General features: G+C 40.4%; 2 protein-coding genes and 1 non-coding gene across 3 annotated transcripts; 1 reads left to right on the forward strand and 2 right to left on the reverse strand.

Moving 5' to 3' along the window:
* The first annotated feature begins 2,574 nt into the window (after positions 1-2,574).
* On the forward strand, positions 2,575-4,314 carry LOC103713121 (deoxymugineic acid synthase 1-D-like). The gene is made up of 4 exons (XM_008799936.6): positions 2,575-2,930; positions 3,341-3,584; positions 3,666-3,845; positions 3,940-4,314. Exons 1-4 carry the CDS (start codon positions 2,602-2,604, stop codon positions 4,162-4,164), a joined length of 978 nt encoding a protein of 325 aa, XP_008798158.4. The 5' UTR covers positions 2,575-2,601; the 3' UTR covers positions 4,165-4,314.
* A 1,808-nt stretch (positions 4,315-6,122) lies between these two features.
* BRL2 (BRI1-like 2) lies at positions 6,123-9,976 on the reverse strand. The gene has a single exon (XM_008800779.6). It carries the CDS (start codon positions 9,758-9,760, stop codon positions 6,368-6,370), a length of 3,393 nt encoding a protein of 1,130 aa, XP_008799001.4. The 5' UTR covers positions 9,761-9,976; the 3' UTR covers positions 6,123-6,367.
* A 2,630-nt stretch (positions 9,977-12,606) lies between these two features.
* Positions 12,607-12,677, reverse strand: TRNAG-GCC (transfer RNA glycine (anticodon GCC)). Its single transcript has one exon. It is a non-coding gene; the product is annotated as a tRNA-Gly (tRNA).
* Positions 12,678-15,128: the final 2,451 nt, after the last annotated feature.

A 15,128-nucleotide genomic window follows, 5' to 3' on the forward strand; every position in this document is an offset into this window, starting at 1 on the left:
TAAATACAAAATTCATAATCCTCAATATTTAGAAAATCATTGACTACAAATTCATAATCAATTTAAAATACTAAAATTCTTCTACAAAATCGTCGAGCTTGCTAGTGCGAACTTCAAGCATGTACCATCCTTCATTTCTGTCGACCCTATTCATTTATAGAGAGAAAAATAAAAATAGAGGTATATGAGCTACATAACTCAGTAAGTAGACATTTCACTATCTTACTGGATCAAGTATAAGTTTTTTCATATTAATGCATCATTTAAGAAAAATATCTGATATTCCAAAATAACCATTTCATAATACAGTATATTAAAACAAGTAATGAAGTAAATCATGCATGAATAAATCATCCATCTTTCATAAACATAGTTCTAAGTTTATATTGCAAATAAATTCATAAATCATTCTTCACGTTATTTAATCTTATCATGGATTAAAATATTACTTATAGATATTCGTGCCATGGTTACTATAACCCGTGATAGGCCTATCTTTATAATCGATAAGATATTATAGTTCGTATTTGTTACCAGTTTTAACCTATTGACAGAGGGCCGCTTTTATTGGATGCTAGCTCTAGAATGTCGATTGGCTCCCATTTCTAGGGGCAGTCATAGCAATTTGAGAGCCTTCAGAAAACTTATATCTTTTTCTTAAATCATACATATAAATAAATAAAAAATACTAAATGGCATGACTAGATTCATATCTCACAAACAAAGCTATTTTCATAAAAATATTTACGAAACTATTTTTCATAATAAAGCATGATTTTTATAACATATATACTGATCCATAATTTTAAGAAAAGCAAGATATTTCTACAAGCAAATTTTATGCACGAAAAATATAATCATTTAAGAAATAAGGACTATAAGATATACTTACCTCTTTTGTTTTACATTGTTAGACTTTGCTCGACGACTCTGCTAGACCTATTTAAAATATTAACAATAAAATTAATCTCTAATTGATTATTGTAATAAAATAATACGAAAAGACTTGATCGGGCATATGATGGTTTCGGGTAAGTTAGGTCTAGACGATTTGCTCAATGGATCGAACTCAATCAGACTAAGATCAATCAACAAGATTCATCAATGGGGATTTCATGGACATTCAATAGGACCGGGATGATTGGTCCAGTAGGCGGCTTGGGCACCAAGACAATTCCAAACCTCTTTTCATGGGTCAACTCGGGTTTATAAATCAAGTCGGCAGGACCCGATACTGGGTTTCCTAAGTCTTCTAGAGGGAGAAAGCAAGAGAGAGGAAGAGAGGGATGGCTCTCTCTCTCCTCCTCCTTTTCTTTCTTTTTGCTTATTGGTAAACGAGGGAAGGAAGGGGGGGTTGCTGGTGGCTAATATGGTGGTCTGGCGAGGTGGCAGTCGACAACTAGCCAGCCAAATTCAACCCAAAAATAGAGCCAAGAAAAAAATTTTCTTAGCTCAGTGTACTCGGATCCCAGCCCGCTTGCTGGTGGTTGGGGGTCCAGCTTTAGCTAGGGACTAGTGGAGGGAAGAGACCGATGGCTTCGGCGATGAACGCCGATGATGGGCATTGCCGGAAAAAGAGAAAGAAGAGGAGCAGGGGAGAGGTTTTATAGTGATTTTCAATCGATTCCTTGGTAGAATCTGACCAGCAATGAATCAATAAAGAAAAAAGAAGCCAGGGAAGAAGAATTCGAATTCTTATTGGCTCCGGTGAGCACTGTGGCCTCGATTTTCGGCGGGCACGGTGACGGGGTGCTGTGTTTTTGAAGGAAAACAAGAGAGAGAAGGAAGCTTGATGATCGCTGGTGGAGAATACCCACTGTACTTTATTTTCTTCTCGGGATTTTAATAATTCAGCACATCTAATCACTTATTTGAAAAATACATTTACAGTTTTTTTAGTCAAGTCCTTATTCCCAGACTATTATTTTGTCTCCGCCCGGCGCCCCACTCGAGTTTGTAGAATCTCTTATCTAGCTGTGTTTGCGCGTTGGCTGTTCTTGCAAGATTGGCATGGGAGTCATGCCCCAATAAAAAAGGTCGGCAGGCACGTGAACCACCTTTGGAGAAAGCATTTGAATAAGTTAGCCTATAGGCATGTCTTTCGAGGGAACGTTTTAAACAAAATCCTTATTTTCTACAAACTCAGAAAACTGTAATTTAGGTGCACAGCTTATTTTCTAACTCCTTAATTAAATCAGAAAACTGTAATTTAGGTGTTTGTTTCGTTTAAAAAAATAAAAAAGCTGCAAGGCATGTGAGTTGCATGGCAAAAGAGAGGAGAATATAAAACCATCACAAGAACAAAATCCTTATGGGGCGGTCTCCTTTCCCTACCTCCATAAAGAGAAATTAACTACTAAAGCACCTACCACAAAAATAATCTCTACAAATGAAATAGCTTGCCTCAAATAAAAGAGGGCCACAAACAATCCCCGCGTATATCTCTGACAAATTTTATGTTCAAAGTAACCTTCAGTCCGAGGGTCAGATCATGAACAGCTTGCATGTGACACACATTTGCTTGCATGGAGGCCATGTCGGCAGCTCGCTCTATATAAGCTTGGAGATTACATTCTCTGCTAAGAAAACAATCACAACACCATGGAAAGCATGGCCGTGAGAGGTATCCCAGAGGTGGCCCTGAGCTCAGGCTCAAAAGCCATGCCTCTGATTGGCATGGGCACTGCAGTCTACCCCTTTTCTCCATCTGATGCCACGCGATCAGCCGTTCTACGGGCGATCGAGCTTGGCTATCGACACTTCGACTCGGCCGCTCTTTACCAATCTGAGCAGCCTCTGGGCGAGGCTATAGCTGAGGCACTCAGCTCCGGCCTCATCAGATCCCGAGATGAGCTCTTCATTACCTCCAAGCTATGGTGCAGTGATGCTCACCGTGGGCATGTCCTCCCAGCACTCCGTAAAACTCTTCGGTAAAATACCACAACGCCATGCATGCACCATCTCTTGTGCTTCCTTTAATTCTAATTAGTTTTCCCTTTGATGGATAGCTTGCCTCGGAAATATACTTAATCCTTCCATTGAGTCTACTTAATCTGGAGCCATGGTCTATAACCTACCCAATTTTGTTGCGATAGAGAGAATAACAGGAGTGCATAATATTTATGTGGTTCGAACTATTGATCTATTTCTGTAGCCCCCAATATACCCGATCTCTAGGACACTCAAGTTACAAGAGACATAGAATAGAGTAACCTGATTTATAATCGAACTAGTATTCCTGCAGTAAGCAGTTTAGATCTTCTAGAACTTGTAAACTCAAAATATACTCAACAAATTTTGATGGAACAAGGCTTACAGAAATGAATTGCTCGCTGTTCAGGAATCTTCAATTGGAGTACCTTGATCTTTATCTCATACATTGGCCCATGAGCACGAAGCCAGGAAAGTACGAGTTTCCACCACCAAAGGAGGACCTTATGCCATTCGATATGAAATCAGTGTGGGAAGAGATGGAGGAGTGCAAGAGACATGGGCTGACAAAGTCCATTGGAGTCAGCAATTTCTCCTGCAAGAAGCTGGAGACATTACTCTCTACTGCGAGAATTCCTCCTGCCGTCAATCAAGTGAGTGAGGCTGGGGTGACTCTCATTTTCCAACTTAATACAAATGGATTATGAGGATTTGGATAAATTCTTTTGGTTTAGGTTGAGGTGAATCCTTTATGGCAGCAAAAGAAGTTGAGACAATTTTGTGCAGCCAAGGGAATTCAAATGTGTGCTTACTCACCTTTAGGAGCAAAAGGAACTCTGTGGGGCACAGCTCGGGTTATGGAGTGTGATGTTCTGAAAGAGATTGCTGAAGCTAAAGGGAAGACTCTGGCTCAGGTAAGTTCGGAAGCATAACCAACCTATTTTGCTGTAACATTGTTAATTTTCACCACTGTACCTGCACTCATGACATTCATTACCATTTCCATAGATCTGCCTAAGGTGGGTATTTGAGCAAGGAGACTGTGTGCTGGTCAAGAGCTTTGATGAGAAGAGGTTGAAGGAGAACCTGGACATACTGGATTGGGAGTTGACTGAAGAAGAGAGGTTAAAGATCAGCCAGGTTCCACAGTGCAGAGGATGTTCAGGAATGGCGTTTGTTTCAGTTGATGGGCCCTATAAATCCCTCATAGAACTTTGGGATGGTGAGATCTAAGGGTTGAGATGAGTTGTCAGCAACTTTTATGCTCTTGTTTTCCATGTATTACTAATTGAAAAAAGCCAAGTCCTTTGTATTCTGGAAGTTTATGGCAACTTTATCTATCAACATTTCAGTAATATAAACTATCATATCAAATTTGCCCAATTTGTTGACTTGAGGACTTTGCTCACTCCATTCTACCATGTATGATTACTATCTGGGCTACCCAATATGCGACCTGAATGCCTACTTGAGAGATTTTATCTACCGGATTCCCCAGGAGCATGGCATCTTGACCTGCAGGGAAGTAGCCCGACGGCGCCGCCAGGCTTGGACACCTCCAGGATATTCCCTTGGATTTTTTTAGGATGAGATTTATTTTTTTCCCTTTGTTTTGTTGTTGGAATTGTAAGGACACATATCGTGCACTCGCTGAATCTTACTTGATTTCAAACATAAGCAATTCATCAAAATTTTCGATAACTCATGACCACAAATTTTAAATTTTTAAACAGATAATTGCGTCATGATAGATAAAGAACACTTTGATAAGTAGGGGAAGACACAGGGCAATCATCATGACAACAAAATAAAACTAAGTGCAGTTTCTTAGAACGGAAGAACCACAGATGTATGCCGACCCCTCAGCATCTTAGGTAAAAAAGCACTGAAGGCCCAATCTTTCCGATAAAATCAAGTAAAATACCAATAAAACTTTTCCTAAGTTAAAAAATAATTAAAAACGAACTAACATCCATAAATTATTTTTCGATTTACAATTTAGAACCTCAAAATGTTACTGGAAGATATTATTGAGATTTTTTAGCCTTGTATAAATACCCAAGATATTTTCAGTGAATAACCGATGTAAGACTTAATATATATTTGCAAGAGTTCTTCACATATTTCTCTCATTTAAGTTCTAGTATCCGTGCTAAATTAAGATTCCAAATTTATTCTAATTCAATTACAAATACTACAATCAGCTCATGATCAATCCAAATAAAATAATCAATATAAAATTAAACATACATTTGCACGAATTCTTATACAAACAAGAGATGCCAACCAAAAAAAAATTAAAAATTATGTATAAAAAATATTAAAAAGCCATAGTCTGAGATTGGAGGAGAACATTTTTCGCTGCCAGCTTCACCAGTGGCACTTGGAAAGATCCGAGAAGTCGCTTTCTTCTCTCTCTTTCCTTTTATTTTTCGGAATTTGACCAAGTCTCGAGGCGTTAGTGGACTAATTAACACAAGTATTACACACAACCCCTTTCATGGTATCCGTATTACACAGAAGTATCACAAGCCTCGAGCTACTCGGCAAGCGGCTTACCGGTACCAGCCCAAACTTGAGAAAATTATTATTACAAGATAACAAGAACCCCAGTATGTTCTGTCAATATTACATACAAGTGTCTTGTTTGCGAATTCGAACGAAAATACTTGGGCCCGTTATGGCAGAAATGAAAAAGGCGGTGAATGTTTTTGCAAAATACTCATCTAGCTAGTCTGCCTTCAAAAAGACGAATAGCATGGCTCCAAAGATTGCCCATGAATCAGCCCATGATCTATTTCTCGGTCGAAGCAGACATTTGATCAGCGATAGATGCAGGCTGGTGGCTCCATTTCCGCTTGCTCGGCACAATTGGATTGCGTCCCCTTTAGCAACCCCCTGATAAGAATGCGCATCACATGTTCGATTAATTGCCAATTGAATGACTAGCTTTTGTTTACGAGAAATTTTCTCTGTTTCTTTTTCCTTGATCACTGTCTACTACTGTAGGTATATTTGGCCTGACATTCCTTCCGAACCGATGCTTGGGACCACCTGAGAGTCTCTTTAAATCCACTGCATGTTGCCTCAAAGTTCATATCTTCCGATCGAAAATTACTTCTCTTCCATGCCGAGTTCACCAAAAATTATCAGAATTCTCCCTTTTCTAGGAAGCAAGGAAGCATCAACACTTTGTTAGCAGGCCTAATTTACCTTAATAAAAAAAAGAGAGAATTTAACAAAACCTATCAACATTACTCTCCAACCAGTGCTCAATACTTGTTCAAGTTGTACTTTTACTTGACATTCCAATTAATTATTGAGTGCAAACATAGTAGCATTCTCTAAAACAAAGCATCATCCGCTGATAATATAACAACACGATGTCATCGCATTGATGCTACAACAAGTCAAAAGAACAAACTAGAAACTTCTATTAAGCAATGCTTCCATCCACAGCAGCAGTCTTTAGCTCCCTCATCATGGCCACCACCTGCAGCATGTTGGGCCTCTTCGACGGGAAGTCCTCCACACACTGCAGTGTGATCTCCATAAACCTCTTCATCTCCTTCTCCTCGTCACCTTGGCTCGCGAGCAGGAGTCCTCCGTCAATCACCTCCCTCCCTTTTCCTTCCCTTACCTTCATCTTCACCCAACCCACCAAGTTGGAGTCACCAAAGTCCTCTTTATCGGTCGGCCTCTTCCCTGTGAGTATTTCAAGCAGCACCACCCCGAATGAGTACACGTCGCCTTTTGCGGTGCACCGGAAGCTCTGATAGTACTCCGGTGGCACGTAGCCAGGAGTCCCGGCGAGCGTGCTTACGCTAAGATGAGTGTCCAACGCGCTTATAAGCCTTGCCATCCCAAAGTCTGACACCCTTGCCTCCATCTCATTGTCCAACAACACGTTGCTCGATTTCATGTCTCGGTGTATGATGTGAGGAATGCAGTTGTGGTGGAGGAAGCATAAGCCCTTTGCTGCACCCCTTGCAATCTTCTTCCTCTCCTCCCAGCCGAGCATCATTTCCCGGGCCCTTTTACCATGCAGCATGTCTTCCAGGCTCCCGAACCTCATGTACTCATAGACAAGAAGCCTCTCCTCGCCTATCTTGCAATAACCCAGGAGAGGCACGAGGTTCTTATGCTTGATCTTGCCCAAGGTCTCCATCTCCGCCATGAATTCCCGATCACCCTGATAGCTTAAATGTATTAGCTTCTTTATTGCGACGCTCGAGCCATCCTTCAATGTGGCCTTGAACACTTCCCCGAAGCCTCCACAACCGATGAGGCTTGCTGCAGAGAAGCCATTGGTGGCCTCAATGAGCTGTGAGAATGTCAGCTTACGGAGCTGCCTCTGGAAAGTGGCGACATTGATGCTCAGAGCCTCCTTCTCCTTCCCAATTTTCCAAGTTGTTGCTGCATGGGTAGCTTGGAGGCTATTTAGCATCCTGGCTTCCTCCGCTTCCTTTCGCCTCGCTCGCATGGCGATTGCCCACACTATAAGAACACATATGGAGGCCACCGAGACGAGAACTCCAAGCACGATGCTGTTGGCCCAAGCAGCAGCTGAGCTCCTTCCACCTTCCCTCCCGTAGTCTGATGGAGTTGCAGTGGGAAGGTCGTTTGCCTCCTGGCAGGGAGGCAAGGGGACACCACAGAGGCCAGGGTTGTTCGCATACTGACTTGCGGGAAGTGTGCTGAGCTGCCCCCTCGATGGGATCGGTCCACTCAAGTTATTTTCTGATAGGTCTATCTGTACCAAGAAGGAAAGATTAGAGAAGGACTCTGGAATGCTACCCTGCAAGTTGTTGTGCGAGGCATCAAAGACTCCAAGGTTTCGAAGGCGGCCGAGGGATGCTGGGATCACCCCTGTCAACTTGTTGTGGGCTAAGTCCAGCACTTGTAGGACCACCATGTCCCCGAATTCGTCTGGGATATTGCCATGAAGCTTATTATATGAAAGATCGAGGTACTCCAGTGTTTGGTAATGAGTCCAGTCGCTTAGAGCCGCGCCGGAGTACAATCTTGTGAAGTCGCAAGTCTTCAGAGTTGGCACTTGCAGTAGCCTCTCCGGCCGGATTCCAGCAAATTCCAGCAACCCTCCCACTCCTTTGCATGAATTCCCCACGTTTCGGACAAAAGCCAAGGTATTGCCTGATAGAATTCCACTCAAAGCTTTTGCTCCGAGTTGTCGGCCAAGCCGTGGTGGGATCTCACCTGTCAGGTGGTTGCTGTTCAAATCCAACCACACCAAGCTCCTGCAGTTCCCAAGCTCTTTTGGGATCTCTCCGCTGAGGCTATTGTTTGCAAGCTGGAGGACTGCCAGCCTGGAGAGCCAGCCAAACTCTGGTAAGATTCTTCCGGTGATTCCATTGCTGGTGAGTGAGATCCATTCAAGATTGCTGCAGTTGAACAGCTCGACTGGGATGTCACCACCAAGGAAGTTATTATTCAGGATGAGGTTCCTTAGCTGCGAGCATTGGCCTAATTCAGCAGGGATTTGGCCATGCAAGCCATTGAACCAGAGCATCAAATGCTCAAGGTTTTTGAGCAGGCCAAACTCTGGTGGAATTATACCTTGGAGGTAGTTGATGCTGAGATCAATTGTCCTGAGCTGGGAACAGTTTGACAGTTGAGGTGGAATCTGACCCCTGATCAGATTATCAGGAACTCGTAGCTGTTCAAGTGAGGATTCCCCGGAGCAGATATCAGGAGGCATGACACCGCTAATCTTATTCGAACTGAAGTCTGCAATTCTTAGTCGCTTGCATGCAGAGATGGAACTTGGAAATGGTCCAGAAATGAAGTTATTGCTCAATAGAAGGCTTTCCAAGGAAACGAGGTTTTGGAGAACATCATTTGGAAAAGGACCCAAGATGTTATTATTAGCCAAGTCGAGCAATTGGAGTGAATAGCATGAGTAGAAGGAATCAGGGATTAGACCGGAGATGTTGTTATTTGAGAGCTTTAGCTGCAGAAGGGATCCACAAGCATTTGCTAACCCATATGGAATTGAACCAGTGAGGTGGTTACTAGAGAGGTCTAATTTCTCTAAGCTTCTCAGTTCACTGAAAGATTGTGGTATCTCTCCAACAAGTGCATTGAATGATAAATTTAGGGTCTTCAGGTTGGTGCAATTGGACAAGGAAGATGGAATGATATCTATAATATGGTTTTCTGAGAGATCTATATAAAGCAGGCTCTTGCAGGAGTTTCCAAACTGAAGATCAGAAATGCTACTCGACAAGTTGTTAAAAGAGAGATCGAAAACTTGCAAATTCTCTGACTTGGATAAGAGATTCTCCGGCAGAGAACCAGTAAGATTGCTGTGCGAAAGATTCAAATACATGAGATTAGGATAAACTGAGAGGAAATCTTCTGGTATGAGACCAACAACTCCAGCAGAAGAGAGATCAAGCTGTTTCAATGCATGCGGGAGTTGAAGCAAAGAAGTACTGGAATTTATATAAAAAACATTGTTAGAGAGATTGAGAACTGATAACATGTCAAGTGATGAGAGAGAGTAGAATGAGAGAGTCCCTGAGAGATTGCAGCCGCTCAGATTGAGTTGAGTAGCTCTTCCTAGATCGCAGGAGACTCCATACCAGCTGCATGGATTTCGATTGGGCTTCCAACTTGACAGGACTCCATTTGGGTCCTTCTGGATTGAGTTCTTGAAAAGGAGCAGAGCTTCTCCATCGGTCTTTGTACTTGGATACCCATCCTGTTTGCGATCAAAGGTTGACGACGACGACGAAGGCGGAAACACAAATAGAAGCAACAGTACAGTGGCAGGAGAGAAAAGCTGCAGGGGATTCTTCATTGTCATGGCAAAGAGGGAGGGAGTGAGAGAGAAGGGAGAAGAGGAATATGTTGGTCTTGGGGTTCAGAAAGTTGGTGGAGAAGAAAAGCTACAGAACAGAGAGAAAGATGCTCAGTTTGAGAGAAGGTGGACATGAGAATAATTAGAGACGCAGAGGTTATGAGGTTGGCGAGTTGGTTAGTATATGTAGTGCCGAATAAAGAGGATGTAGGGAATGTTTGGCCTCGGTCAAAAGAACAGGATCTGACAAGATTTATCTTAGCTTATTGAAGGATCTGTTGTTAGGTTCTCATGGGCATTTTAGACTCTAAAATCCTAAGGTAATGATGCCATGCTTGCATATGTACCCAGTGTTTTTTTTCTTTTAAAAAAGTATAATTCATATAAATGCAAAGCAAGCTCTCATGCTTTCGTAGCAGAACTCCATAAATAAGACCTACACCACTTTTGTCTGCCAACTTTATCACCCAGGTCTTGTGCTTTGTTGGTGGATCAACTAGTAGTGGCCATCGTTACACATTGTAAAGGACCTTATAGATATATTTAGGTTGCTTTTCATACACATTAAATATACAAAAGCACGGGAGCACGAGCGAAGGTCCTTATGCTGTCCTTCGAAAAAAGAGATCGGCGACCCACCACAAATATTAGACATCAAGACCTCTCTTACTGCTCTCCTATGGTCATTGGAGGTGATGATAGCCCCTCTGTGCTTTTCACTCTACTTTTATTTATCCATGCCCCTTTTTGTGCATTCAGTATTATCTTTTTAGGTTGTTATTTACGTTCTAGTTGTACTTGTTCTGATATTTCTTTGTGAGAGAATGGTACTCTTAACTTGAGTGGTGTATTCTGTGTTATACTGTGATATATGCATCATATAGGCTGGTGCAACACTCCACCTCCTCGGTAGCATTGCCAGAATACTTGTGATGAAAGTATATTGAACTACTGAAGTTTTCTATGAGAGAATTTAGGCTAAAACACATTATTTTCATTATCCTGCTTTACTTGGAAACTTCATATAGCACAATTTAGAAATATCCATGATGTAATTTTCACTTTTTTGTTCTAGTTGAGTATCGAGCTTTATAATTTAGAACGAAAATAAACTGGTGATGCTGAAGATTCGCATCGAGTAGTTTCAGCATCCATGGAATAGATCCTCCACTTATGAAGGAAAGAACAGAACATGTGGACCGTATAATATTATAATTTGCATGTCTTAAGGTTAATCTATCAAGTGAAATTAGTTTCTTTCTCTGAAACAACTCTTTTAGAGAGATTCTTTCTTTTTAGAACTATTTTTATTACATCACAAATTGACAATGGCCCCTATTGCACTCACAACAATTAACCAACAAGGCAGCACTTTCGCTAGTAATGTATAGAGCAATGACGTTAAAGGGATTCGAATCCCTTGCACTGGTTGTGGGTGTGACAACCCACTTAGGTATGAGTGGATTGATCATTATAGTAGTATTATCACAATGAGTCCACGTTTCATCATAATGACTGCCAACATAACAGAGCACTAGAAAGAGGGAATCCAGTTATTTGGATAGAAAGGGCAGCAAGCTTCTATTGCGATTTTGACTGGAGTGTGTTTCTTATGCTACACTAAATCTTACTGATATTTACGTAAATTATGATTTAACATTCACTACATTAGTTTCTGCAGTTGCTTGATTTGTCCTTCAGAGGCTAATCACAGAGTAATCTATTGATCTTCTCATTTTAATTGCTGATCTTTATTGGTGACAGTCATGTATGATGAATCCTCTCGAAAGATTTGGGACCGGCATCGAGAAAGTCCGCTGTTAATATGTTTTGGTTCATCTGATGGATGCAATATTCTGGGTCTGCAAAATCATAATTAAGGTGAGGACTTCTTTCTGTTGGCTATCTTCTTTAGATTTGTGGCGTGGATGTGAAGGCTAATAATATTGTGCATGCCAACCCTCTTTTTTGCTTTTTTTAAAAAAGATGGTTCTCCATTTCATTGATAGAACTTGGGGAAGAAATGTGCTCTTGATGCATTGCATCACTATTGTTATTTTGAGAATTTGCTTGGCTTTTGGAAATGAAATCTATTCTTTTATGAATTGGCAACTCAAAGGAATTGAATAAAAATCCTAAAAGCATGAATAGAATTATTGCTTCGAGTGGAATTCAAAATTCATGAATTATCCGAACAATAAAAAAGAATCATGTCCTTAAAAAATTGAAATATTATCTTAACAAAAATATTTTTTTGATAAATAATAAACTTAAATCACCATTATCTGAGGAAATAAAGATTCCTATTTTTTGGAATTTGAAGGCTAAAATTTGAAGAAATATTTCATAAGAACTAAAAGGATGATGTTCGACTGCAATATGATGAATATATCATTCCTTAATGATGTACTATATATTTAGCAATGCTATATATTTGTATTGTTACATAATCATAACAATATGGTTCGTTATCGACTCCGAGGATGACTATTGCAATTCTTATTGCAACAAATAAATGATCTGAGTCTAGGGCCATTACACATCTTTTCTGTGAAATCTAAATCATAGGAGTTGGGAGGGAGGTCTTATGGCATTCTCAAGGTCTTGGGCCCTTCCCATCAAGAGTGATGCATATATGGAGTAGTTATCAAGGGCAGATGATCTATGGGGGGGGTCAAGGAATCAAGTGTCATAAGTGTTTTGGTAGAATCCTAGGTCTTAGGAATGCCTCCCACTTGGTACCAGAATTCAAAGCCTCAGCTTTCTTAGAATGAAATGCACCAAAACTCCACTACCTTCGTTGAAGGTGACAAAAAAAAAGGGTCAAAATCGTGGGGGTATTGATTGAACTTTGCACCAGCCGGGAATCGAACCCGGGTCTGTACCGTGGCAGGGTACTATTCTACCACTAGACCACTGGTGCTGTGATGACTTTTCATTACATCACTTATAGAATCATACGGCATTTCTTATATTTTCAATAAAAACATAGTATAACCTTTTGATAAAATATTGAAAACTTTTCAGGATGTAAATTATTGTCTTGGGGACAAGTCAGATTTTTACGTCATGCTCAAGAGGTGGCGATGCTTGCAATGATGATGTTGTTTCTGCTATTCACTTGATGAACTTAGACATCCTGTGAATGTTATTATAAAACAAATTTATGAAGCTAAAATTTGTCATGTTGTTTTATTTCACTTCATTAACTCTTGCAATGAAATTTCAATGGGATATTCCTTCTTTTTCTATAAAAAAAAGATAAACCTAAAATTAAAAAATATTAAGAAAAAATATTAACTAATTTCCATGATGGTTATGGTGCTTTTTTTTTTTTTAAAGCATGAGAGGAAACAAGATAGGACAGCCCAAATATAAGAAACACAATGTGCAGGAACATTGAAGATTAGCTCGTCACTAAAATTAAAATGAGACACAGAATTGAAAACAAATTGGTGAAGAGGAAGAATTATTTTGCAGCAGTCTTATAGACTTAATTATAATCAATTCATACTCCATGCTATAATTCGAATGCATGCATGGATGGTTTCATAGGGCGGGGGCGGGGGCGGGGGGAGGAAGATGGTCAAAAAAGCTTATGCTATCTTGTTGAAATATAATAAGTGCATAGGAGAACATGCGGGGGTGTGTTTGTAATGATAATTCCACGTAATGGAGCGTGACTTTTCATGCACCCGCACGGGGATGACCATCACATGCCTACCAACTTCTCCCTCTCTGGCTGGACCCCTACGTGAAGTCCTCCTCGTTAGCATGCCAACTATTCCTCGCGACATTAACGGCCCAATCTTGGTGGGATTTTTAGAGTCCAATGATTGGGTTTAGTCATGAATAACCCCCACCACCCCTCTCTCTCTCTCTCTGCCTCTCTGTGCACATAGTGATTAAGTGAGGGGCACTAGAAAGAGAGAGAGAAAAAAAATAACTAATGACCTCTTCATTCAGGTAGCAAGATACAAAATGTTACAAGTATGTATATTTATTGTGGGGGCGTAGGAATTAGCATGTCCGAATTATCAAGGTTTCATGACAATAAGAGAGTCCTAATGTAGAGATATTCATTGTAAAAAGCATGCACTATGTACCTCTTCCATCTCTCTACTGGTTTGCCTTTGTCCACAATCAAACGTATGATCTACCATTCCATATCGATATGCAAATAGATGAACAAGAAGAGACATAACTAATATCAACTAAACTTTCTTCTTGCCATTCATATAAAATACCTCTCCTCGATCTACTTTTCAATGTATTGGACTGAAATTTATATGTGTGGATAATAGATACTCTCTATGACCAGCCATATATCATCCAAATATGCGATGAAGCATATTCGTCGCATGCAATGCACGCATCTTTTTATGAGAAAATTTGATGTTTGTAGTTATACACAAACAAACCATGGTAGTATGGTGGAAAAGCTACCAAATTGAAAAGAAATGGACGAGGTTGTTCCTCTTGTAAGATCCCTAGAAGCCAGGGCAGGATTATCTTTTGGGTCATCGCATATGGCTTCGGTCTTTGTGCGACAGTAAAGTGGGGAGCAAAAGAGAAGCCAAGAGGGAGCTAAATAATGCCCTTACACATGCACCGGGAACCCCCCCACATCAATCCCAAAGATCTTTATGATTGTTTCCCTGTCCCTCCGTGATCATTAAAGTTGCTCTGCTATTCCTTCTGTCCATGGCCATGGTCGCAGGGCGCCGCGGAGCGCTGTGAAGGTATCAGGGCATGGGTAGGGATCTGGAGACCCAGGGGGACAACATATGAGGGGCATGGTAAAAGACTAACCAATGTGCAAGCGAGACAAATTGTCCCCAAATGGCTGCAAATGGGTGAGGTTAGGGCATTGGCCTAATGGTTGGCACCTTCCTTCCACGGCAAGCAGGGGCGGCCCAAAACATTTGGGGGCCTAAGGCGAACTCACAAAAAGAGGTCTTTTTTTTAAATAATGAAAATTTTTTAATAAGGAGTGCAATCAAGTATTACAGAAAAGTATTTTACTTCTTTAATTTTTTTAATTATTATAGCTTTAATTTCAGATGCTAATATTTGAATCAATTCATTTTGAATATTATGACCTAAATAATGATTGTGAATTTCACTATGTTGAATGCGTCGAACATGTCCTTGCATTATTGGATCAAATTCTGCAATCATTTCAATAAGACTTAAAAAATTTTCATTATTGTTTTGATAGATCTTTTCGTTCTTTCCTCGAAATGCTAAATTATTTTTGAAAGATTTTTCACGACAGCAATAATTCTTAATAGAACTTTTTTCCAATGATCTTTCTCTTGGTTTATTTGTTCTTGAAGACTTTTATCAATTGTTTTATTTTTTAGCAATCTCA

This window comes from Phoenix dactylifera, chromosome 7, assembly GCF_051530095.1.
Source record: "Phoenix dactylifera cultivar Ajwa chromosome 7, Ajwa_hap1_PhDact_Kaust_v1.1, whole genome shotgun sequence".
Taxonomy (NCBI): domain Eukaryota; kingdom Viridiplantae; phylum Streptophyta; class Magnoliopsida; order Arecales; family Arecaceae; genus Phoenix; species Phoenix dactylifera.